The sequence below is a fragment of the Cervus elaphus genome, chromosome 18, assembly GCF_910594005.1.
Source record: "Cervus elaphus chromosome 18, mCerEla1.1, whole genome shotgun sequence".
Classification (NCBI taxonomy): Eukaryota; Metazoa; Chordata; class Mammalia; order Artiodactyla; family Cervidae; genus Cervus; species Cervus elaphus.
Genome location: NC_057832.1, coordinates 59795079 through 59820438, shown reverse-complemented (window position 1 = coordinate 59820438; position 25360 = coordinate 59795079). Strand labels below are relative to the sequence as shown.

Here is a 25360-nt window from a genome sequence, read left to right as displayed (position 1 = left end):
AACTAAAAGCTATTGAAGGGGAAGACAGAAAAGTGACATATCTGACACATACCTTGATGTATTGATGCCCCCAATTGAATGTGAAGAGGAAAGGAGGTGAGGGAGGGGGAAGAGTCTAGATGATGTGATCCTCAGATTCCTGAATTAGCGAGCTCGGAGGGTGACACCCACTCCCTGATGGAACTTTAGAAAAGCAGTTAGTTGATGGTGAGGAAGTAATTAGTTCACTTTTGGATATGATGAGCTTGGGGTGACTGCGTGCCAGCCCACTGAGAGATATCAACCAATTAAGGGACATATCTGGGGTGTCACTATTTCATGAACGATCCCACTCAATAGCCACCCTTCGCTCTTTATTCTTTCCCTGACTATCCTATCAGTAACCAAGTTATGTCAACGCTACCTCCTTGGTATGTAATTGCCACTTACATAAATCTTGGTCATTTGGATTAGTGTGTGCAATGCCGAATAACTGTGAACACCTTAGCATTTCTACAAGGCCCTTTGCAGTCAGACACTCTCCAGCTTTATCCATTTTGACACCGCTCTGTGTAGAGCCTGCATTCCAGCCATACTGAAGCAGCTGCAGTTCCCAAGAGTTCTTGTTCTCAGTCAATTCTGCATCCAACCACAAAGACATGTCTCCAACTCCAATCCCCATCTCTGACTGCACACCAGGGAGAGGCAATGATGAGTAAGACAGACTGGCCCTCCAGGAGTGCCTAGCAGACAGTCAGAAAACTGGTTCAACTGAGTCATGTTTATGTCCATTCCTTGAGGTTCACTGAGCAAAAGCCAGACTCCAGGATAATCACTTAAATTAAATAATCCTATTGCAGGGAATCTGGTGGGTTACTTAATCATTACATAAAATAGATCTTTCATGCTCTCATGTTGTTTTATTCTACTGAGAATCCAGGCACCATTGTTAGATAAAAAATTGTTTTGTAAATGCTGCAATAAATATATATGAAAAGGTACGGGTGTATCAATTTCTCTTATCCTTTCCAGTATCTCACTGCTTTAGTAGATCAAATGTATCAGAGATACCAGTAGCTGGGAGTGAGGCTTGGAATTAGTGAAAATGTAGAAGTAGTTCTATTATGTAAGCCATAATACATAAAATACATGTAAAAAGTTAAAGGAGCTTGTTTTATTACGGAGGAAATGACAAATAAGCAAAAAAAAAAAAAATTATAATAAAATGTTCTGCTGAATGCTCAGAATTCCAAAAATGTCTTGGCTGTAGATTGGATTACCTGCAACTGCATCATTTATTTATGGACAGAAACAGAAGAAAATTTTATTTGGTGAAGACAACGTTTTACTCAGTACAGATAAAAAAAGTTTACAATTATTGTTTAAAGTAGCCAATTCAGAGTAAGCCAAAATTATCCCAGAGAACTGTTTATATTAAAAACAGGTTGAGAGTTTTTTGAACTGTCATCGCCCCCAAATTGGAAGATAAAGGCTCTTCTTATGAAGATTTCTTTCAAAACCCCCAGTATGGCTTCAGGGGAGACAAAAGAAAGGTAAATAGCGTGCAACCCACATCTCCCTTAACAGAATGATTTATTTTTCAGGCCTATTAATCGGTGACAGGAATACATCTATTTTTTTCTAACTGCTCCGGGTTTAGTCATCCCTCTGAATCTTAAATTCTGAGAGAAAGGAGAAAAGCGTTGATTTTAAGACCTCGGGCGCTAGCATTCATCATGCTGCAAATGAATTTCGGCTCCAGCTGAAGGTAAATTACTCACTTTGTGCCTCAGTTTCTCTTATCTATATAATGGGGATTGTTGAAGAATTAGGTGAGATTGTACAGACAAAATAGGAAGCCCTCAATGTAAGTCAGTTACCATGAACATGTCAAAGGTTTCCCTGAGTACGCCACTTAGCTTTTCTTTTTAAATATTAGCATAATATAAGTGGCATCAGAACGTGAGGGGCAGGAGCCACGTGATCCTTCCACGAAAGCCACTTGTAGGGGCCTTCAGAGAGTTAGCAATAAAGCTGGGAAAGAAAGGCCCGCGCGCCCGCGGCCCGCGCGCGATTTCCCGCCGCGCCCGAGTCCCCGGCGGCGGGCGGGCGGCCTCCGGGGGCGCCCGGGCCGCGGCGGCGGCGGCGGCGGCGCGAGCGGCGCCTCCGGGCCGGTGAATCATCCCGGCAGACACCGAGAGCCGCGGCAGCAGAGAGCAGCGCCGAAAAATGGCTGAAGCGGGCACGGGCTTTCTGGAGCAGCTCAAGTCCTGCATAGTTTGGTCTTGGACTTATCTCTGGACCGTATGGTTCTTCATCGTCCTCTTCCTGGTCTACATCCTGCGGGTGCCCTTGAAAATCAACGACAATTTGAGCACAGGTAAGGCCCGGGCAGCCGGGCCCACGGCGCTCGCCCTTCCCCCGCCCCGGAAAGTTAGTGCAACTCGCGCGGGGCCGCGACTGGCGGGGGTGGCGGGGCGCGCGCTCGGGGACGCGCCGGCGCCCGCGCACTGGACGCCCGCGGCCAGCAGGCGAGGACTGGGCGCCTCAGCCTGGGGGGCCGGGCGGCGGGGTCGACGGGACGTGCGAGGGCGGCCGGCGGCCTTCCCGGCCCCGCGGCCCAGTGACCCTGCGGAGGAGGCGCCGCGCCGTGAGGCGGCCCGGGCCAGGAGGTTACCGCTCCTCCGCCTGAGGTGCTTGTCGGCGGGCGACTGAGGGGACGGAGGTCGGGAGCGAGGGAGTCCCCGCGGACGCCCCTCGGCTGTCTGCGCGTGAACCCCGAGGGCTCCTCAGAGTTGGACCGTGTCCTCCCTCACACGCTGTCTGCCGCCAGCGCCGAACATCCGAAGTGTAGTCGGACGAGGCGTCCCTCCCGACACCCGCGCCACTCCGCCGGTCGCGGAGCGCCCCCGTGAGGGTGCTACCCATCGGCGAAGCCCCCCGAAGGCGTCGACCCCGCACCTGGGGCCGGGACTGCCGAGATTCGAGCCCCCCACCCACCCCCAGAGTTGCGAGTTGCGGGGATAGCGGCGTCACTTATAGACGGGAGAGAGATTCTCGAAGGTACCATGAGGGCTATAGATGACGTGTCAGGTTGCCGGAGGGAATGTCACAGGGACAAAAGCAGAGACAGGAAATCTGGAATTTATGATTGTTAATGGTCTCAGCCCTTCTCTCTCTCCTTGTTCCCGTTTGCATAAGGCTTTGGTAACTAGTCTTGTTCAGGATCTTAGATAAAGCCCCACATGCTAAGAAGGGAGCCCCGCAGGTCTTGTATCCACGGTCGTAAGTGCCAAAGGTAATTAGAACAGGATCTTAAACTTGCAACCAGCCGACTGAATCATTAAAAAACAACCACAAAGAAAACACACACCAGCAGTAACACCCCAGAGACAAATCAAAAACACAAAGTATATTTTGCAGGAAGGGCTATAGTTCTTGAAATCTGGAAATACTTGTGGGAATCGTTAGAAAATTCTCCTCTTTTTTTTTAAAGTTGACAGTAATTTGGGAAATCCTTTCAGTCTTAACTGAATATATATGCATTCTGCTTAGTGTGTGATTTACATAATCAGAGAGTCAGGGTCTGGAAATGCATTTTCCTGTGTGGTGGTAACTACACTAAAATAATTTTTAGAACACGAGGTAAGGTACACATTTCGTTAGGTACTTGTGCTTTTAAATGGAAATCTTGATTACTTTAACTTGAACTCATGTTCATATTTATATTTGTTCTGTAATATCCCTTGGGGTCTTATTCCTGGGATGCAGATGAATTCTGCACCGTAGAATCATCTTGCCATTTTTATAGGAGTTGTTCAGCCTTTGGATTCAGTTATCCTAGTGATAATGGCATTCTGACTTTTCATCTATTATGAGTGGCTGCTTATCACAATACTGTCTCCTTGCTTGTGGCAAATATATCTCTAAGATAAGTTCTAGTCCCAAAGTTTTGTTATTTTAAGAAGTTGCTTGAATATATATGGCAATGAAATCTTGTATTTGTTGGTAAGTGGTTTGATTTTTTTTTCTCCCAACGAATTCATTTTGAGGCTTAAAAAATGTGAACCTTTCTCATTTAATGCACATTTAAATTTTTGATTTCAGAACACACATTTGTTCAGTTCAGTTACTCAGTCTGTCCAACTCTTTGCGACCCCATGGACTGCAGCGCACCAGGCTTCCCAGCCCATCTCCAACTCCTGGAGCCTGCTTAAACTTATGTCTATCAAGTCGGTGATGCCATCCAACCGTGTCATCCCCTGTCATCCGCTTCTCCTCCTGTCTTCAGTCTTTCCAAGCATCAGGGTCTTTGTAATACTTTGTAATACACATTTGTAATACTACATTTTCTTCGTTGTTCAGTCACTCAGTTGAGGCCCCATAGACTTTAGCATGCCACTATCCTCCTGGCATGCCTTTGTCCTCCACTATCTCCCAGAGTTCGCTCAAATTCATGTCCATTGAGTTGGTGGCGCTGTCTAATCATCTCATCTTCTACTCCTCCTCCTTCCTTTGCCTTAAAGTAGTTTAAATAATCATCTGTGAGCGTATCTGTGTGCATGTGCCCGTAAGTGCCACAAACCAGTGTTTTATACACCGCAGGCAAGGAGCAAAATTGGGAAAATGCAAAAATTTTAAGGAATAAAATTGTTAGGTCCTCTCCCAACAACTTTAAATCTTTTTCTCAAACTCCTTTGTTAATTTGCATTAGCATCATTAACTCACTTAGGCTTATAAGAGATAGAGAAAACATGAAGATGAAAAGACCATCTGTGTTGAATCTCATTAGACACATGATGGAACCTGAGACCATTTATCCCAGTGATGCTGGGCTTCTGTTTTCATTGTAGTTTTATGTAGTTTTAGTCATACAGGAAGGTAAAAGAGAAGCACCCAGAGACTCATCTCTCTCTGCTACTTCTGTGCGAAGGTGAAGGGAGAAGTTTCCTCCTATGTGAACTTGTCCTGCCAGGGAGATCTAAATGGGTTCTAAAGGGACTCATTTTGCTGTTACTAGGCCCTGTGGTGTTTGCTTTTCTTGTGATGATGAAGGTAGATATCCCTGAAGAGGCAACAGAAGCTAGAGCTGCTTTTAGGAAGCTGTGGGTGGCCCAGGCCTCCTTCCTTAGGCAAGCTGATACCATTGGTTGATTTGTAAATATTGAAAAATCCTTGCATCTGTGGGATAAATTCCACTTGATCATGGTGTGTGATCCTTTTAATGTATTGTTAGATTCAGTTTGTTAGTATTTTGTTGAGGATTTTTGTGTCTATATTCATCTGTGATATTGGCCTGTAATTTCCTTTTTTTGTGATATCTTTGTATGGTTTTGGTGTCAGGGTGATGTTGGCCTTATAGACTTCAGTTTGGAAGTGTTCCTTACTCTGCAGATTTTTTGGGAAGAGTTTGAGGCGAACAGGTGTTAACTCTTCTCTAAATGTTTGATTGAATTCACCTGTGATGTCATGTGGTCCTGACTTTTGTTTGCTTGAAGTTTTAAATCGTATAATGAAAAATGAATTTTAGGAAAGACAAAGGAGAAAACAAACATATTAGGAACACAGTGGTTAGCTTTGAAATTCATTTGTGACCACGTTCTGCCTTGAGTTGGATAGAAGAATGTTAAAGTAGTTCTATGATTAATGAACTTTTAAAAAGATTTTTGAAAACCCCAAATTATATTGTTACTTGTCAGTTTTCAAGTGAATTAATTATCCTAAAGCAATGCTTTTCCAAAAGGGCAGAACATTAATTGTAGTTAGGAGCAGTCATGCAGGATGTTATTCGAGAAAAAGCAGTAGCATAGATTAATGTTTAAAAAATAGCGCTGTAACTTGCTATGTATTGTGGTGTTGATAGCACATTCTCATCTTCCCTATGTTCTGAGGTTTTTAGATGCTGAATTTGAAACACTTTGCACCTTCTCTTAAATGTACACCTTTTGACATTTTTGTACCAAGAAGCTTAAGTGATTTTCCAGTTCTTTTTCTGTTTCTTGGAAAACAAGTTTTCAAAGATCTTTTAAATCCTATTGTATTCCTTTTGGAAAGCAAATATATTAGTCTAACCTAAGTTTGATTGTTTTGTTATAGAACTCTTTTTTGGTGTTAATTAAGATGATAAATACAGATGCAAAACTTTTATATTACTGAATGGAAATATACATAACTTTAGGTGCAGTTCAGATTTGCATATTTTCATATTGGAAATAGTTGCTCTAAACTTAATTAACACTCTGGATTTCTTGTCCTGAGGGCCTTGTTGTAGTTTACGTAGGCTTTTTGCCCCTGATGTACCTATTGCCTAAAATGTTTTTTCCCACCTGTAAACCCCATCCATGTTTCAAGGACTAGCTTGAATGCTGCCTTCTGGTTCTCTCAACTGAATGTGATATTTCCTCCAGTTTTCATTGTACATTATCTGAGAGGCATGTTGACAGTTTTTACCTTGCATTAATTATGGTTGTGTATGTTTAATATATTTTGTTGGCCAAATATTTCTTTCAGGTTTTTCCATAAGGTATTACAGTAATACCCAAACAAGCTTTTTGGCCAATCCAGTATGTTTCAGTGTTTGTATGTGTCTCTCTTTCTGTATACATACTAGACTACTAGACTCTGGTTCTTCATTTTCCACTGTACTTCCTTGCACATAGTGGTTCCTTAACATTCTTTGCATGAATCAGTCTCAAAGCTGTGGTGTACTCAGTGAGTTGGGATTAGAACAATGAAATTGATCAAACACATCACTGGCTATGTGCCTTATTTAAGTTTACAGCTTTAGACAGAAGTCGGAAACCATCACAAAAATTTAAGAAATTCCATGGTGAGTCATACGTATCTAATCCATGGTGGTCCAATTTATGAACACATAAAAGGACAATTTTATGATTGTCAGCTTTGAGTTAAGGATAGATCCCAGACGTCTTAGTTGCCTTTACTTACTTTTGGAGACATTTCTCTCAGCCATAATGAAGCAATCTGAATGATGCTTTTTTTTTTTTTTAAGACCCTTAGTTTCTGTACATGTTTAACGACAGCTTTATATTCCTTAAGATCCTTTCTAGCTCCAGAATTCTGCTTCAGTGCCTTGGGATAAATTTCGTTGAGTGCAGAGTCTGTAACTGAGCAAATACATGGACTTGAAAGAAAGAGTTAGTCACTCAGTCGTGTCCAACTCGTTTTGATCCATGGACTGTAGCCTGCCAGGCTCCTCTGTCCATGGGATTCTCCAGGCAAGAACACTGGAGTGGGTAGCCATTCCCTTCTGCAGGGGATCTTCCCGAACCAGGGATTGAACCTGGGTCTCCCGTATTGCCGGAGAAGGCAATGGCAACCCACTCCAGTGTTCTTGCCTGGGGAATCCCAGGGATGGGGGAGCCTGGTGGGCTGCCGTCTATGGGGTCGCACAGGGTCGGACACAACTGAAGCAACTTAGCAGCAGCAGCAGCTCCCATATTGCAGGCAGATTCTTTACTATTTGAGCCACCAAGGAATTCTAATTCTTAGTAGATACAAGTCCAGATTTTATGTGTTTTCCTTCAGTGGCTTTCCATTTCACTAAAAATAAAATCAAAATATGTTATCCTGGCTTACAAAATCTGATGACATGACCCCTTCCTACCCCTCCTGTCTGAACTTTGCCACTTTCTTGAGGTCACTGTCTTCCAGATGGTTGTGATATTTTCTCATTCTTAAACTTGCTTTGCTTGTTCTTGCCTTGTGGCCTTTGCACTAGCTGTGTCCTCAACCTGGAATGTTTTCCTACTTGACTTTTATGCAGTCATGTTTATACTATTCACATCTCTGCTTAAATTCACTTCTTTTGAGAGATTTTCCCTGATGATCCAATCCACAATGACCGGTCACTATAAATGTCACCGGATTTGGATTCTCTGTATAACACTTAGCCCTGTTTGCAATAGTTTTTACTTGTTTATTTGTTTATTGCATTCTCATAGTTTTCCTCCATGTGATTGTAAACTCCGTGAGAATAGGGACCTCATTTGTTGTTATGATTTGTCTGCTTTCTTGTGGGTCGTCAGGATCTTGAACAGTTAGTGTTTGGACCTAACATATGCTTAGTATGTATTTGCTGAATGGATGAAAATCAATGTCAGTTGGTTGTGGTGACTCAGAAGTAACACTGTCCTTTAGGAAATTATTTTGAAATATATGTGGTAATTTCTTATAAGATTTAGAATTGTGTTTACTGACTCTAAGTTATAAAGATTACCTTGAAGTGTTTACTTAAGTTCCAAAATTTTAATTCATTTTGATCCATTTTCTTAGGGGCAGAGTTTAAAGAAGGTTATTCTGGTCCATACTGTAAAGTATGGCTGTGATGCGCAGCATACAGAACTTCCTTGACCAGCATCAAACCTGTGCCCACTGCAGTGGGAGCAGAGTCTTAACCACCGGACCACCAGTGAAGTCCTATTGTAAAGTAAATTTATACAAGAATGTTAGAAGCCCCAATTTGGAAGCCAATTTGTGTAACATAACTTGAAACTTCAAACAAAGGAATTTGCTGAGCTAAGTGCCTCATATTATCTATAAGGATGGAACTTGGGGTTCTACCTCCATGGAAGAAATACTTGTCTGTATGGAAGGATAGAGTAATAGAAGAAATATTTGATTGGGACACTCTTAAGAACAATATTGTCAGGCATTATGAAACTTCATAGAAACATAATTTGAAGTGATTAGAAATAATTAAGCATAATTAATTTAGCTCATATATTTGCATATTTCCCTTCTCTAACCATAGAAACCATTTCTAAGTTTATATGAGAAGCCAGAGTGAACATAGTGTTAGCATTACAGAAATTTGCCTTATTGCCAATTTTACTGAAATTCTTTTTTCTCCATGAAGTATTGTATTTATGAAAGAGAGATATCATCTCTGATAAGATGAAAGGAACTTTGGATTTAGAAGATTTGAGTTCAAATTCCAGGTTGCCAATTGTTGGGAAACTTGGACAAATTACTTTGTAAGACTCTTTCCTCATTTGTAATATGAGAACAGAATAGAGAATAATCTCTATTTCATAGTTTTATTTTGAACTCTAAATGAGATCTTTAGCATTGAATCTTGAGCATAGCACATAAAAATATTAGCAGCCATATATCATGTACCTGGTCCCAGTCCATTTCATTGACTCTGAACTGTGTTCATTCATTGGTTAATTCATCCATCCACTGGTTTGTTTATTCATTTACTTTGAGCAGCAGATGCCTGTAAAATTGAAGTTATGTTATTCTTGTTAATTATTATTTGGACACACAGTCTCATGTCAGTTATACTTCTCCTAGCTTCTGCAGTTATTTTGTGTGCTGAACAATGAAAATCCTCTAATATATTGCCTTATTCACTTGTGCTTCTAGATATATTTTGTTCCCTGTGATTAAGGATGCTGCATGGTAGAAGTCACATCTTAAAAATAAGATTGAAAATCTGCTGGCTGAAACTAGGAAGGGGTGAGGAACCAACCTTTATTGAGTCCTTACGTGATCCAGGCTCTGTGCTGCTTACTTTGTTATGGGTTGTTATGCTCCCTGGTCTTGACAACAAGTCTGGCTATATCCCATATAAATAGCTATATAGTTGATATTCTCTTTGTACATGTGAAATGAAAAATGTTCAAACAGAACAAGTATTGCTATAATACTAGTTGTCCCATTAAAGGAAGCAACACAGGTGAACCCATTAGAAATGTATTTTAATGGGAAAGCAGCTTTATGAATGAGGGTGAGAACTTGGTGGAAACTTTTGAAAGGGACTGTTTCTGGAGTATACTCAGAAGAGCTTGAGAAAAGGGATTATGAGTTTTTCATCTTTATATTTCCATCATATGGTCATTGTTCATGATGATACATGGAAAGATGAATGCATGAATGACTCTGGGTGTTTTTAAGGCTTTCCAAGATCGATGGCACCAGTGGTCCTCTTCTTAGTTCATTTTACCACCTAAAGTTTTCTTTATCTTGGTTCATGGGCGTATTGCTAATACTTAGCACTCAAGACTGGATTTGTTATTTGGCTCACAGATGAAACTCAGAGATAGAAGCATTCTTATGAGGTAACTGGAGCAGGGGTTTGAAGACAAGGGAGGGAAAAGAGTGTTCTTGTGTATTCAGAAGAGGTGAATGCCTGAAGTGGAAGTAATGGAAAAATTCAGAGCAGGAGTACCCTAAAGGAAAGAAGGGTTAGTGTGGTATAAGTTTGATTAGGATAGCTTAGTGATTGTCTAGATGTGGAGCTGGAATGGGATTGACAAAAAGCGTGTACCTGGTCAAATGTCACAAGTTGTGTTTATTCTTTTTAAATACACTGTAATTGGCACAACCCTGGGCATTCTATGAATGTTTGTGTGGCTTAGATAGCTGCATTTGGCCTTCCAGCTTGGTGCAGAATGGGAAGGCAACTTCATATGAGATGGTAAAATGAATGAGAAAGTGCTTTGTAGACTGTAAACTACTATAGCCCAAGGCATTAATAGTAGGTTGTTTCTTTAGAAGTCTCTATTCTCTAGGCTTTGTCTCTCACAGTGAAATGACAGGTTAAGATATATAGTGGGATCTCTTTTATCCTGGATATTCTTTCTAGAGAATAATAAATTAGACTTTTTTCCAAAGAGGAAATGCAGATGGCCAATAGGCACATGAAAAGATGCTCAACATCATTAATCATCAGGAAAATGCAAGTGAAAGCCACAATAAGGTATCATCTCACACCTGTCAGAATGGCTATCATCAAAAAGAACATAAATAAAAAATGTTGATGAGGACATGGAGAAAAGGGAACCCTCCTGCATTGTTGGTGGGAATGTAAATTGGTGCAGCCATTGTGGAAAACAGTATGGAGGTTTCTCAAAAAATTAAAAGTAGAACCACCATGTGACCCAACAGTTCCACTTCTGGGTCTGTCCGTGTGCACCTGTGGCTGATTCATGTCAGTGTATGGCAGAAACTACCACAATATTGTAATTAGCCTCCAATTAAAATAAATAAAGTTTAAAAAAGATAATGTACCCCAATATTCATAGCAGCCTTATTTACAGTTGCTAAGGTATGGAAGCTACCTAACTGACCATCAACGGATGAATGGATAAAGAGAAGTGGTATATATACAATATAATACTACTCAGCCATACAACAAATGAAATTTTGCCATTTGCAACAGCATGGGTGGACTTGGAAGGTAATATGCTAACTGAAATAAGTCAGAAAAGAAATATACCGTATTACATCACTTACATGTGGAATGTAAAAAAATACAGCAAACTAGTGATTATAATAAAAAAGAAGCAGGCTCATACAGAGAACAAACTAGTGGTTACCAGAGGGAAAGGGGAAGGGGCAATATAACGGTGGGAGAGTGGGAGGCACAAGTTTTTGGGTGTTAGATAGGCTCAAGGATATATCACTTAACAGTGGGGATGTAGGCAATATTTTGTAATAAATGTAAATGGAAAGTAACCTTTTAAAATTGTATTATAAATAAGTAAATTATTTAAAATATAAATTGAAAGAATACCAAAGACTTGCACTAAGCAGAATAATGAATTATTATCAGATTGTTTATAGCCACACTATTGAATATCTGTTTGTTGATAATAGGAAATAATATCTACCAACCTCCTTATTGTATGTGAGATGTCATTGTAAAATTATCTAGAGAGGATTTTGAGTTTCCTGGTAGAGAGGGAATATATAATAATATTCATTTTTTATGTTACAGTGGAGCAGGGCAGTTGCTCATGTGTTATTGTTAGTAGTCATTCAACTATGGCAAGCTTTCCTGAACTATCTCCTGTGCTAAAATAAGAAGCTGACAGGGTCATTTAGCTCTAGCAGTATGTCATATTAGCAATGGCTGGGGCCAGAGAGTCATTGTTTAATTGTAGTTACTAAATCTCTCAGCAAAATAAGGCAAAATTTATCTGTGGGAATATTTGTTTTCCCTCTAAATTTTGAGAAATTGAAGGTGTTCTAGTAAGAAATATACTTCATGTAGAACCCTAATTTGGTTCCATAAGTTGACTTCCAAATCTAATAAAGGATATTGGTTAAGTGTTAGTCTTTCTGAAATTTTGAGGAAGCCTATAGATAACTTTAAAGGAATCTTTAGGTCCGTGAGTAGGGTCTTTTTTTCTTTTTAATAAAAAAGCTTAATTTAAAATACCAAAAACAATTGACAAACTCTGAGGCAGAAAAATCTTTAAAAAAAGAAGTGGCTTTATAAAAAATAAGCAATTTGAATCTGAATCTACATATGATCTAGAATTACAGGGGCTTTTGTTTTGTTTCAAAGTCTGCTGTAATACCATTCTAAAATGCTATTTTATTTTGTTGTTGTTTAGTTGCTAAGTTGTGTACATCTCTTTTGTGACCTCCTGAACTGTAGCTTCTGAACACCAAGCTTCTGTCTATGGGATTTCCCAGGCAAGAATACTGGAATGGGTTGCCATTTCCTTCTCCAGCTATTTCATTAGCAAGTAGGTATCCGCTGGATCATCGAAAAAGCAAGAGAGTTCCAGAAAAACATCTATTTCTGCTTTATTGACTACGCCAAAGCCTTCAACTGTGTGGATCACAATAAACTGTGGAAAATTCTGAAGGAGATGGGAATACCAGACCACCTGACCTGCCTCTTGAGAAACCTGTATGCAGGTCAGGGAGCAACAGTTAGAACTGGACATGGAACAACAGACTGGTTCCAAATAGGAAAAGGAGTACGTCAAGGCTATATGTTGTCACCCTGCTTATTTAACTTCTATGCAGAGTACATCATGAGAAACACTGGGCTGGAAGAAGCACAAGCTGGAATCAAGATTGCCGGGAGAAATATCAATAACCTCAGATATGCAGATGACACCACCCTTATGGCAGAAAGTGAAGAGGAACTAAAAAGCCTCTTGATGAAAGTGAAAGAGGAGAGTGAAAAAGTTGGCTTAAAGCTCAACATTCAGTAAACTAAGATCATGGCATCTGGTCCCATCACCTCATGGGAAATAGATGGGGAGACAGTGGAAACAGTGTCAGACTTTATTTTTTGGGGCTCCAAAATGACTGTAGATGGTGACTGCAGCCATGAAATTAAAAGACGCTTACTCCTTGGAAGGAAAGTTATGACCAACCTAGATAGCATATTAAAAAGCAAAGACATTACTTTGCCAAAAATAACTGTCTGGTCAAGGCTATGGTTTTTCCAGTGGTCATGTATGGATGTGAGAGTTGGACTGTGAAGAAAGCTGAGCACCGAAGAATTGATGCTTTTGAACTGTGGTGTTGGAGAAGACTCTTGAGAGTCCCTTGGACTGCAAGGAGATCCAACCAGTCCATCCTGAAGGAGATCAGTCCTGAGTGTTTATTGGAAGGACTGATGTTGAAGCTGAAACTCCATTACTTTGGCCACCTAATGCAGAGTTGACTCATTGGAAAAGACCCTGATGCTGGGAGGGATTGGGGGCAGGAGGAGAAGGGGACGACAGAGGATGAGATGGCTGGATGGCATCACCGGCTCTATGGGCATGAGTTTGAGTACTCCGGGAGTTGGTGATGGACAGGGAGGCCTGGCGTGCTGCGATTCATGGGGTCACAAAGAGTCGGACTCGACTGAGCGACTGAACTGAATAGTAGAATGCTTACAGTTCTCCCCTCTGTTAAGCTTTTCCAATTTCTAGTCTCCTTCTCTTGGAAATAAGAGAATGAAATTTACTTCCTTACCAAATTGATCTTTTCTTTTATTAGATAGGTGCTGTTTATTGGGCATTATTAGTAGAACTTAAAAAATAATGCTCTTGTGGTGTTTTGCAAGTTATTACACCCACTTTCCTCAATTGGTGACACACATTTAGATTTCCTGTAGTGTCACATAGTAAGAACTGGTGCGATCTAGTTTGTACTTTTCCCCTGGACATTGCTGTAAGGGAAAGAGAAATACTGTCTTCTATCATTGACTTGTTTTATTTAAAATAAAGCAAATTATACTTTCTCAGTTCAGACTCAGAGTACTTGACAGTATGGTTTAGAGGAAAACCATAGCTCTTTAGCAAAACCATAGCTCTTTGGCTCTTTTAGCAAAGAGAATGTTTTTTTATTGCAGCCTTACATTTGAGAGATGACGTATGAGAGGTTAAACTGCAGTTTTTAAATATTAGAAACTTGCTTCTCAATTGTTTTTTTCTCCAAACTGAAAGTTGTATATACATTGTCATTCAATAAAAGCCTGAAATGTAAAAAAAAAACAAAAAAAAGAATCATATAGCAAATCTAATCAATTGAAGAAAGTCATTAAGAATAATTCATTTTCTTCTACATAATTTGAACAATCAGTTTTTTCAAGGGAAAGTACATTAATGATGAGAACATAACATCAATTAAGTCTGAGCAAATATATGCAGATGTAAATTAGTTTTAGCTATAAAAATATTCCTAAAAATGGTTTTTACACTAGCAGTTAAAAGATTTTTTTTGTTGCTTGCTTACAGAAAGTGCAGCAATTTCTGGTAGATTTTAAAAACAGTTAAAGGAACTATAATTCTTTAAAATAATTACTTTTAGTTTTAACCATGAGAATATATGTGATGGAGAAGAGTAATTCAAATATTTTAAAATTATAAGATAAGGAACATGTTACTCTTCAGGCTGGTGAGGATCGAAATTCAAAGCTTGTGTGAGAAACTGCCAAGAGAAAATAAAGATTTGCTTAGTCCAAAGAGAAAACTTAAATGATATTAATAATATTAGTAAGTACAATGATTGCAGGCTGGGACTAGCTGGGGAATGGAGTTGTAGCAATTGTCACAAGCAAGGGCTTTTCTCTACCATGTCTTGAGCATTATGACCATCTATTGTCTCATGTCTAGCTCACTTTCTAGTGAACAAACATGAGCTAGAAGTAAAATATAAAATACTTTTTAGTGTATATAATTCTGTTTGTAACACCTGCGAAAACCAAAGAAGGTATAACAATATTTAGACATCAAGACAGTATTAATACATTACCTGCCTTTGTTATAATCATGTATTATTTTGATAAAATGTTATATTTCATTAAAAATATGCTATTGATATGTGAATGCTCTTGATACTTGGCTTACAGAAATCTCTTTTTAACACTGACTAGTGGCAGCTAGACTGTGTTATTCCTTTCAAGTTGCTTTTCTTTTAAATAGTTTAGTTATAGTTCACATGCACTCCTAGGCAGGAAGTCCATTTGTCTTTGTGAAATGACATTATTTCCACTTTTTTTAGATGAAAACCACTCTCTCGCAATCTTGGCACATTGCTTTCACCTCTTTTCTTAGAGGCACCAGAGAAGTAACGATTGCTTGCAACAATGTTGTGTGCCCACATTTAACCTGTCCTAGTTTTCTTACCTCAGGATGCGGCAGATTATCCAAAATGAGATGGTAAAATTCTCAAATTAATGAGAAGTTAATGTAGCATGTGTTACTATTAGAAATAAGATGAGTGTTCCTAAATCAAACCACCTGTGATCAAACACATTATGTGATAAAGTGTTGCAAAATATCAAGGGATTCACTTTGCTACTTATAGGTTAGCTTGCTCCTGATTACAAAGTAACTCAAATCTAAATGTTTCAGGTTATACTTGCCTACAGATGTCAGACTGAGGATATGTTAGAATGAATAAGTAGTAACAATTCTGAGCCCACAGGGTCCACCAGGGCCCCTGTGCCCCTTATGACTGTTGTTAATGCCCACTCCTGCCCATGAGTGCTCCAGGGGGGTGCTGTTGTTACCAGGTGTTCAGGACTACTGTCCGTTCTTCCCTTCCCACTGGTACCCATTGTTGAGGACATTAAAGAGTGGCCTTGGTCAGGCAGCCTGCGTGTATGAATATATACAGTAGTTTGCATTTGCTAATCCCCACCTCCCAATTCACCCCTTCCCCACTCCCTGCTTCCTGGTGGTTTGTTCTCTATGTCTGCGAGTCTGTTTCTTTTTCATAGGTAAGTTCATTTGTGACATATCATTTGTAACCGAAGTCTGTACTTCACATACTTAAATTTCCTTAGTTTTTACCAAATGTTCGTTTACTGTGTTCCAGGCTCCCATCCAGTATCCCACACTACAGTGCTGTCACATCTCTTTAGATTCTTTGGCTGTGACAGTGTTTCATTCTTTTGTTTTGATAATCTTGATAGTTTTGAGAAGCATTAGTTGGGAATTTTGTAGGCTGTCCCCAACTGGGATATGTCAGGTATGTGTCTCATGATTTTTCTGGGATCATAGATTTGCGGAGGGAGAACCACAGAAGTAAAGTGCCACTTTCTTCACATATCAAGGGTACATGCTATTAATTTATCACTGTTGATATTGACCTTTCTCACCTGGCTGAGGTGGTCCAGTGTTTCTTGAGTTCTACACTGTGAAGTGACTCCCTTCTCTCCTTCAAATACCATACTCTTAAAACCGAAGTCACTTTGCCCAGCCCTTACTTCTACAGTGAAGAGTTTTGCTTTCCCTTGTGAAAATATACAGAGACCACCTAAAAGAGAACAAGTAAAGGCTATTTATTCAGGGCTTCCCAGTTGGCACTCGTGGTAAAGAACCTGCCTGCCAATAGAGGAGACATAAGAGACACAGGTTTGATCCCTGGGTCAGGAAGATCCCCTAGAGGAGGGCATGGCAACCCACTCCAGGATTCTTGCCTGGAGAGTCGCATGGACAGAGGAGCCTGATGGGCGACAGTCCTTGGGGTGGCAGAGTTGGACATGACTGAAACAACTTAGCTCATAGGCTATATATTGCAAATTACTCCTTTGAAAATGTGACTGGTATTAAGAATATGCTGATGTTGTGAGTTTCAATAAATGGATTTCTGGGGCATTTCTCTGGGAAGATGGCTTATTGTCACTGCTCCATCTGAGAGTGCTTACAGGTGGGCTCCATTCAGGTGAGAGGGGTGGGGAGGAAGAAAGGTACCCACAACACATTTTTTTGCCAGGGAGGGGAAAGGCTCATGGGAAGGCTGGTTTGGGGCTCTGGGGTGTCCAGTTCTTCCTGTTGCCCTAACAACCCCTAGCTAGGAGCTAGGGGTTTTAGAAAGAACATGGAAAGGAGGCAAGGCCTTCAAAGAGACAGCCAGTGAGGCACTCCTGGTTTCCCGGGGACTGAAAAGTCTTGGTGTTGACAAGCCAGGTCTGTTCTGCAATGGTGTGTGGACTGTGTTTCTTCTTTCCTGCAGGAAATGCTGCACCATGCAGCATTGGGATCTTAATTCCCTGACCAGGAATTGAACTTGTGCTCCCTGTGGTAGAAGCACTGGACCGCTAGGGAAATCCCCAGCATAGCACATTCTTATGTGACCTGATACTCAAATGTTCAGGTCTTTTCTGTGCGATTCTTTTACTTTTCAGTGTGAATTTTAGAAATCCCATGGCTTTGTTTTGGTGCATCCCGAACCCAGCTCCCCCTTCCCCCACCCATATCCCACTCTTTAAATACCTTTGGACAGTTGTCATCGTTGCAGCAAAATCAGGGCCAATGTGCCTGCCTAGCTTGGCCCTAGAGGGCTGATTTTAATCTGGGGTGTAGCTGACTGGGGCACTAAATCCTGAATAGTAATGAGATCTTAATCTCGAGGCCACAATTTCAGCCCACAGGGGGCTGGCAGTGCCAGAATTCTCTTTGACAGGCTAGTGGTTGGTGACGTGCTACATTCTTCAGCATCACTTATGTTAGGAAAGCAGGGAAAGCTTAATTTTTGGTGCCAAGGGCTTAGTTGAGTCATTCCTTGGCCCCTTCTGGCCATCCTCACATCCTTTGGTAAGACAGGTATGCTTACCGGCCACTGGCCATCTTCAAAGAGAGGAACAGTAGGTCAGAAAGGCTGGGCCACTGTACGTGGAACAACACATCTTTTTGCCAGGGAGGGGAAAGGCTGCTCCCTGATCTGTCGGTGTGAGCTTTTCTGATGTCTTCAGATCTGCTTTTTCTTGGAGGCTCAGCTTCCGCAGGGGCTAGTGAGGATGAATCCCGGTTCTGATGTCTTAGAAGCCAACATCTTCAAAGGCATCAGAGGAGACCAGAGATAGAATGGACCAATTAGCTAGACTAGATCCTAGACTAGAATGTTGTGTAGGATTTTGAGTGGGGGAAGTTAAATGCTTTGCTACATGTTACGTGTATAGTTATTGCTGGCAGAGATGAGGGCACTGTCTTTTTATGGGTTTGTTTATCTGTGGCTGCGCTAGGGCTTTGTTGCTGTGTGGGCTTCTCTGTAGTTGCAGTGAGTGGGGCTGCTCTGTAGCTGCGGCGCACAGCCTTCTCACTGTGGTAGCTTCTCTTGTTGTGGGGCATGGACTCAAGGGCATTTGGACTTCAGCAGTTGTGGTTCCTGGGCTCTAGACATAGGCTCAGTAGTTGCGGGGCACAGGCTTAGCTTCTCCAAGGCTTGTGGGATCTTCCTGAAGCAGGGATCAAACGGGTGTCTCCTCATTGACAGGCAGATTCATTGCCACTGAGCCCCAAGGGAAGCCCCAAGGGCACTGCCTTGATGAAGGTCTCAGCAGGAGACATATCATATGCTCAACCTGTTAGTTGAGAAGAATTTAATAAATTTGTGGGCAGGAAAATAATAAAGGAAAATTTATCAATAATGATAGTGCACTACTTTGGAGCTGGCAGCAGCGGGGAGTCATTGCCATCGGCAGGCCCACAGGAAATAGCAGATACTGGAACCTGGAGAGATGGCTGTACAGAAGGCTGAGGTCTTTCTAGAGAGCAGGGGCCACTCTGTGACTCTGAGGTGAAGCTGTAAGTTGGGAGCCAGGAAAGAATGTCCTCCCCCTCTTCCCTGCCCACTCTTAATCCCTTGTTGGGGTCTCCCATTAGATGGATCAACTAGAAGTCAGAGGGTAGGGTAGAGAAGGTGGGAAGTAGAAGATGGGCAGATGGAAAATGCCTGACATAAGGTACTTTGCTCTACCTCCTTGGACCATTTTTTAAAAAGGGTCTTTTTTAAAAGGGTCTTTTTCCTAACAAGAGGCATTTCTCAAGATTCTGTTTTTAGTCATCTTCTTTTCTTATGCTGTACCCTTCAGTAATCTCATGTACATGAAACTCGGATGTCTTATTTCTTTTCAGACCCTGTCTCAGCTTCTAGGTTTGCATTTTCAGTGGCCTGTTGGATGTTTTCATTGAAATACAGATCACTAGCTTTTCCTCGCAGCAGAGCTCAGTTTCTCTTTCTCACTTTCAGGACTCATGATTATCTTTATCTGTTAATATTCTGTCCTTTACATGTGTCTAGTTGACAAATGCTGTCAAATTTTAGTGCCTCATGACTGCTCTTCAGTTCCTACTTCTGTCTTTATTTCAGCCTTTATAATCTTATTATGATAATCTCCCAACTGATCTTCCTGCATCTAATCTCTCCTAATCTATCCTGCATACTGGGATTTTGCTTTCAAATCCTTTAATGTCTTTCTGTTGTCTAGTAAATAAAATGGAGACACCTAAACCTGATATTCTAGGACTTCTTCCATTAACTCCAGTGAACCTTTCTGGTTTGATACTCACTACTATCCTTCATATTACATGCTCCACTCAGAATATACTTCATGTATCATAGTTTCTTTATGCTAACTTATTAATTACTTTAAAAATTCCACACTTTTTTTCATTGTGAAGACCAGATGACACCTGTAAGTTTACCTGACTCTAAATAGTTCCTCAAATCACCAATTCTAAGTGCCCCCTAAAATCTGTATATCCCATTGGCTGTTTTACCTCCTTGCCCTGTGCTTCCTGAGGACCTTGATCCTTCCTTTCAGAGTCTCACTCCTACTCACGGTACCTCCAGGCCCGTCAGCCCCTGAACTCTGGGGGCCTTCAGTCCTGTCCCCCACAGTGCGTGTTCCTTTAGAAGCTGAGCCCTTCTGTTTGATGTTGTTCACAAGGCACAACTGACACTCAGTATGATTTACTAGCACTCATGATTCACTTTTTTTAATTAAAATTTTTATTTTAAAGAAGTCTCAAATTTACGGAGAAGTTGAAAGTCAGTACAGTTTTTTTTTTTCTTCCACAATCACTAGAGAGGACATTGCTGATGTGATTCCCTACACTTTCCTTAGTATTCCCTACGAACAAGGGTGTTCTCCTTCATGACTATAGCAAAATCATCAAAATAATTGATTCTGCTAACCAATTTAATCAGAAATTGGCACAGTATTGCTATCTAGTTCTCAGGCCCTGTTCAAGTCTCACCGGTGGTTCCAGTAATGTGCTTTATGGCAAAATGATCATTTGCAATTGCATTTAATTGCTGCGTCTCTTTAGACTTCTTTAATCTTGAACAGATCCTTAGTTTTTTCTTGACTACTGGGACCTGGATCCTTTCAATGACTACATGCTGGCTATTTGATAGAAAATGCTTCAATCTAGGTTTGCCTAAATTGATTAAATTTAAGTAAATTCAGATTATATATGTATCTTGACCAGAATTTCACAGTAGCAACACTGTTTTTTTCACTATGTTCTGTCTGGTAGCTCATGATTTTTATTTGCCCTCTTACCGATGATGTTCATTTTGGTAATTTGAACCCTTGTGTCTGCAAGGATTTGCTACTGTAAGGTTATTCTTACTTCTTTTGTAGTTAGTAAGTATTTTGTGGAGAAGAGCTTTGAAAGTATATAAATTATTCCTCAGACTTTCAGTGTATTCATTTAGTTCCTCATGACAGTATAGACTCCTGGTTTCCTGTGTTATTCAGTGGGTTATAATTTGTTATTATCACTATTATTATTTTGATACTCAAGCTGTGAGCCCCTTCAATCTGTTCTGTATCCTTTTGACATGTCCCTGTCATTCCTTGAGATCTTGATTATTTTCTAAGATGTTCCAGTCTCAACTTGTACTTTACCTGCTCTAGCCTTGGAATCAGCAGTTTCTCTAAGAATCCCCTTTTCATTTTAGTGGAGAAACATATTTAGAAGCCAAGATCTGGGCCCAAGGTGTGCTTATTGATGCTGGGGTTTTACTGCTCCCAGTCCTCTCATGATAGAGCAGGGAATATATGTATGTATGCACATATAGAGACAGGCACATTTATATGTGTGTATCTGTTTATTCCGTATCTCTCTTGAAATCATGAGTTCACATTGATACCTCTTTCTCATCCCTACAGGGTTCATTCCAGTTTTCTTTCTTTCTGTATTTGTTTCTTCACTGACAGTGAGGAACCGGGGTCCCAATATCCTCAATATATTTCCTGTTTGCTCAGTATATCTGTATGTACCCGCATCTCTTAACACTCCTTCTCACCTTCCTCTGACTCGGACACACTTAGCTCTGAAACCGCATGCTGACCAGTGCTCCGAGGCCCAGCTCGTCTTGTTTGGATTTTAACCCCCAGTCCCTCTACATTCCTCGCCACCCTGCCCAGGACAGTGTGTCCCTCTCACTGGTCAGCTCTGACCCCATGTCGGGGGCCACCCCCTATTCTTATGCCCCCACTCTGCTTGGGCTCTCACCCCCTGAGCGGAGGCGCTCCCACGTTTGGATGCTCTCCTCACCCTGCTCTGGGCCGCCATCATTGTGTGTTGCCACGCCAGCAGAGAGGCCTACCTTGCCTCGCACCCCCTGTGAGTTTTGCTGTTGTTTTTCAGTGGCTCAGTTGTGTCCAGCTCTTTGCAACCCCATGGACTGCAGGACACTAGGCTTCCCTGTCCTTCACTATCTCCCGGAGTTTGTTCAAACTCATGTCCATTGAGTCAGTGGTGCATCCAGCCATCTCATCCTCTGTCACTGCTTTCTCCTCCTGCCCTCAATCTTTCTCAGCATCAGGTTCCTTTCCCATGAGTCAGCTCTTCCCATCAGGTAGCTGAAGTACTGCAGCTTCAGTTTCAGCATCAGTCCTTCCAGTGAATATTCAGGGTTGATTTTCTTTAGGATTTGATTGACTGGTTTGATCTCTTTGCTGTCCAAGGGACTCTCAAGAGTCTTATTCACCACAGTTCAAAAGCATCAGTTCTTTGATGTTCAGCCTTCTTTATGGTCCAACACTTATATCCATACATGACTACTGGAAAAACCATAGCTTTGAGTATATGGATCTTTGTTGGCAAAAGTAATGTCTCTGCTTTTTAATATGATGTCTAGGTTTGTCATAGCTTTTCTTTCCAGGAGCAAATGTCTTTTAATTTTGTGGCTATAGTCACCATCTACAGTGATTTTACAGCCCAAGAAAATAAAATCTGCTACAGTTTCCTGTGAGTTTAGGATGAAATTATTTAGGAAGAGAAAGAGAAAAGGTACAATCACATTTAAGATTATCTACCCCCCTTCTTCTTTCATTTTTATTTTTCAAACAATTCAAATAATCTTAATCAATTATGGCAGACTTGTCATTTCAGTAGACCTGGCTCCAAAGTATTATCCTCTTCTGCCAGGTACCATCATCTATTTTTTATATATTTTCAATTTTTAAAATGGAAGTGATCTAAATCTGTGAAGATGTAAGGCCCTGGAGAACTGAACTTTGTTGCAAAGGGTATGTCTGCTGGAAAGCAGAAGTTTGAATTCAAACCCCAGTTTGCACATGTTTGTGTGTGTGAAAGAGAAAGGGTAGAGGGGAGAGGAAAGAGGAGAGGAGAGAGAGAGAAACATTTTGAAAGTTGTGATGAATAGCAAATGAAAGCCTCTCTTGTGAAGGGTCCAGTTTTTATGCAATAAAAACAAAATTCTGAGAAACTCCTCCTTTTTGCCCCAAACCAGGTTATGGATTAAGAAGCCCCTCCAGCTGTGCCAAAATGACCCACTGGTCTGTCACTTTCTCTTCTAGACTATGATTTTTTCAAGGTCAGGACTGTAGGCTCTTTGAGAGCAGGTCGTATCTGCCTAGAAACTCTTGTGTCTCCAGCCCCAGCACTGTGCTCTGCTGCGTGGGAGGCATTCTGTTAATATTAGTTTGTGACACTGGTTTTACTTAGGCCTGACACCAAAGTCCATGAACTTTCCACTGCACTTCACTGTGTTCAGGACTAAGTGGGCTTTGTCCTCTTTGAGGTAGCAGTCTGATTAATCTCAAAGTCTGAGGGATTATCTGTCATCCCATAGCATGTCTCTCTTTTCTATGTTGGAGTCAGTTACATGTGGCCCAAACTAGTGCTCAGTGAGTTTGTATATACTTCATCTATTGTATTACTTTAATTTTCCTCCTAAGGATCCAGTTACAGTTAGAGGAGCAGTGGACGGGAAGATGACTTCATCACTTCTTTCTGTCAGACTTAAGAAGTTCTTTACTATATGAGGTTCAGCTTCCTCATTTGCACAGGGAAGACTTTAATAACTTCCTTACTGGGCTGTTGTGGGGATTAAATGAGATGTAGCATATGTAAATATGCCCAACACATCGCAGAGTGGGGGCTGAAGGCAGGTGTTCGTTCACTTCCTTCCACTTCAGATTGAAGAAAGTCATTCAAGAGTGTTAAAACAACTGAACCTGGACTGTCTGAATGACCATTTAGTTTTAATCTTTGTTCTTAAAATTGGTACTACTCTTGATTTAAGAGGCACATTGTTTAACAGAACTGGGTCCTAAACAGCGAATGTCTAATATTTAGATTTTGGGTAGTATTTTCATTTAGATCTGTGCATGCGTGCTCAGTTGTGTCCATCTTTTTGTGACCTCTTGGACTGTAGCCTGCCAGGCTCCTCTGTCCATGGAATTTTCCAAGCAAGAATACTGGGTGGGTTGCCATTTCATCCTCCAGGGAATTTTCCCTACCCAGGGATCAAAGCTGTATCTCCTGCATTGGCAGGTAGATTCTTAACCACTGTGCCACCTGGAAAGCTACTCTTTAGATCTACTGTCAATGATGTCTTTATCTGGAGTAATTCTTTTTGCCACTAGATGGTGCTTGTCCATACATTTGTGAGGCTTTCCTATATAAAGTTATTTTATTTGGGGGAAAAGACATCTTGTTACTTTTGAGACTTGTGTATGTGATATTGATACTCATGTTCAACTTGTTGATTAAATATTTTAAAGTTAAACTAGAGGTTGGGGCAAAAATTACTGAGAATTTAAAAGTTCCTTTATTTATTTATTTATTTTTTTTGTGGTCAAAACTTTTATTTTTTATTTTTTTTAATTTATTTTATTTATTTATTTATTTATTTTGTCATACATTGATATGAATCAGCCATAGATTTACACGTATTCCCCATCCCGATCCCCCCTCCCACCTCCCTCTCCACCCGATTCCTCTGGGTCTTCCCAGTGCACCAGGCCCGAGCACTTGTCTCTAAAAGTTCCTTTAGATCATTCTATTCATTTATATAATTCCCTAATTTAAACATACAACATTTATTAAACAAATAACGAGATGAGAGGAATTAGGTGAGTAAATATGGTATTCTTATTTTTGAGATGTACATAAACTTTGACCTAGGCTAATTCATGAATTAGTTATAAATATCAAAGTAATAAGCACTTTGTAGGCCTATGTATAATTCTCTTGATTTTTCAGTATCATCAGAAAGACTGAGGAAACAGTTCATCCTCAGATGTATTAGTAGCAGATAATTAGCATCATATTCAGCTCAGAATACTTGTCATTTGAAGGATGGTGATTGTTTTACAAATGTGAAGCATTTTCTGTATTGCTTTGTGATAAAATTCAGGAAACATTTGTCAAGCCTGCCTGTCATGGGGATACAGAAATGAGGAGATCCGTGGCTCTTTCCTCTCATGAAGTCATGAATAACTAATTATGTTTGGCTGAGGTTAGCTGCTTTAATAGAGATTGTGTGGGATCAGAGGCAGGGATTGTCAGAATTTGTGGTATAGGACTTTTTTAGATGAACCACAGGGGGAATCCTGTTAGAGATTTCCTATTCATTGTGTTTTCCATGGATAACTGGACATAACCAGTTTGGGAATAAATATTTTCATCAGTGAAAGATAATTTTAACTTTCAGAATTTCTCAGATAACATAGAGGACAGTTCTGTTCATGTGTGGGTAGAGTCTGTTATAACTGAAAGTGGGATAACTTTGCTTTTTCATCATACCTGTACATAGAGTGGAATAGAGAGGACAGAGTTTGGTGACAGATTGGGAGTTGGTGGTGGCAAAGCCAAGTCAGTGAACTGACAGCTGGTGATTATATCCAGTAAGGGGTTTTAGTTGCAAGCAGCAGAAGCAGCCTGACCAATTTAAGGGAAAGTGAAAATGTTCATAATCTAATGAAAAGCTGAAGAATTAGATTTCAGAAAAGACAAAATATAGTACATCTCCAGGGATCTACGTATCAGGAACTAATGGATAGTTATCTCATATGCCACTGTTGAATGAATGAACATCAGCTACTTCAGTTTTTTGTTTTTGTTTTAAA

The 25360-nt window shown here is 40.6% G+C and overlaps 1 protein-coding gene across 5 annotated transcripts in view; it reads left to right on the top strand.

Annotated features, from left to right (window-relative positions):
* The first annotated feature begins 1991 nt into the window (after positions 1-1991).
* Positions 1992-25360, top strand: part of ST7 (suppression of tumorigenicity 7) — a 255042-nt gene continuing 231673 nt past the window's right edge. For 2 of the 5 annotated variants that reach the window (XM_043873358.1, XM_043873359.1), the window contains exon 1: positions 2064-2359. In XM_043873358.1, coding sequence (XP_043729293.1) covers positions 2209-2359 — 151 coding nt within the window. In that variant the 5' untranslated portion in view covers positions 2064-2208. Of the gene's footprint in view, positions 2360-2558; positions 3043-25360 lie in introns of those variants that run through there. The other 3 variants (XM_043873357.1, XM_043873360.1, XM_043873364.1) reach the window with 3 other exon arrangements.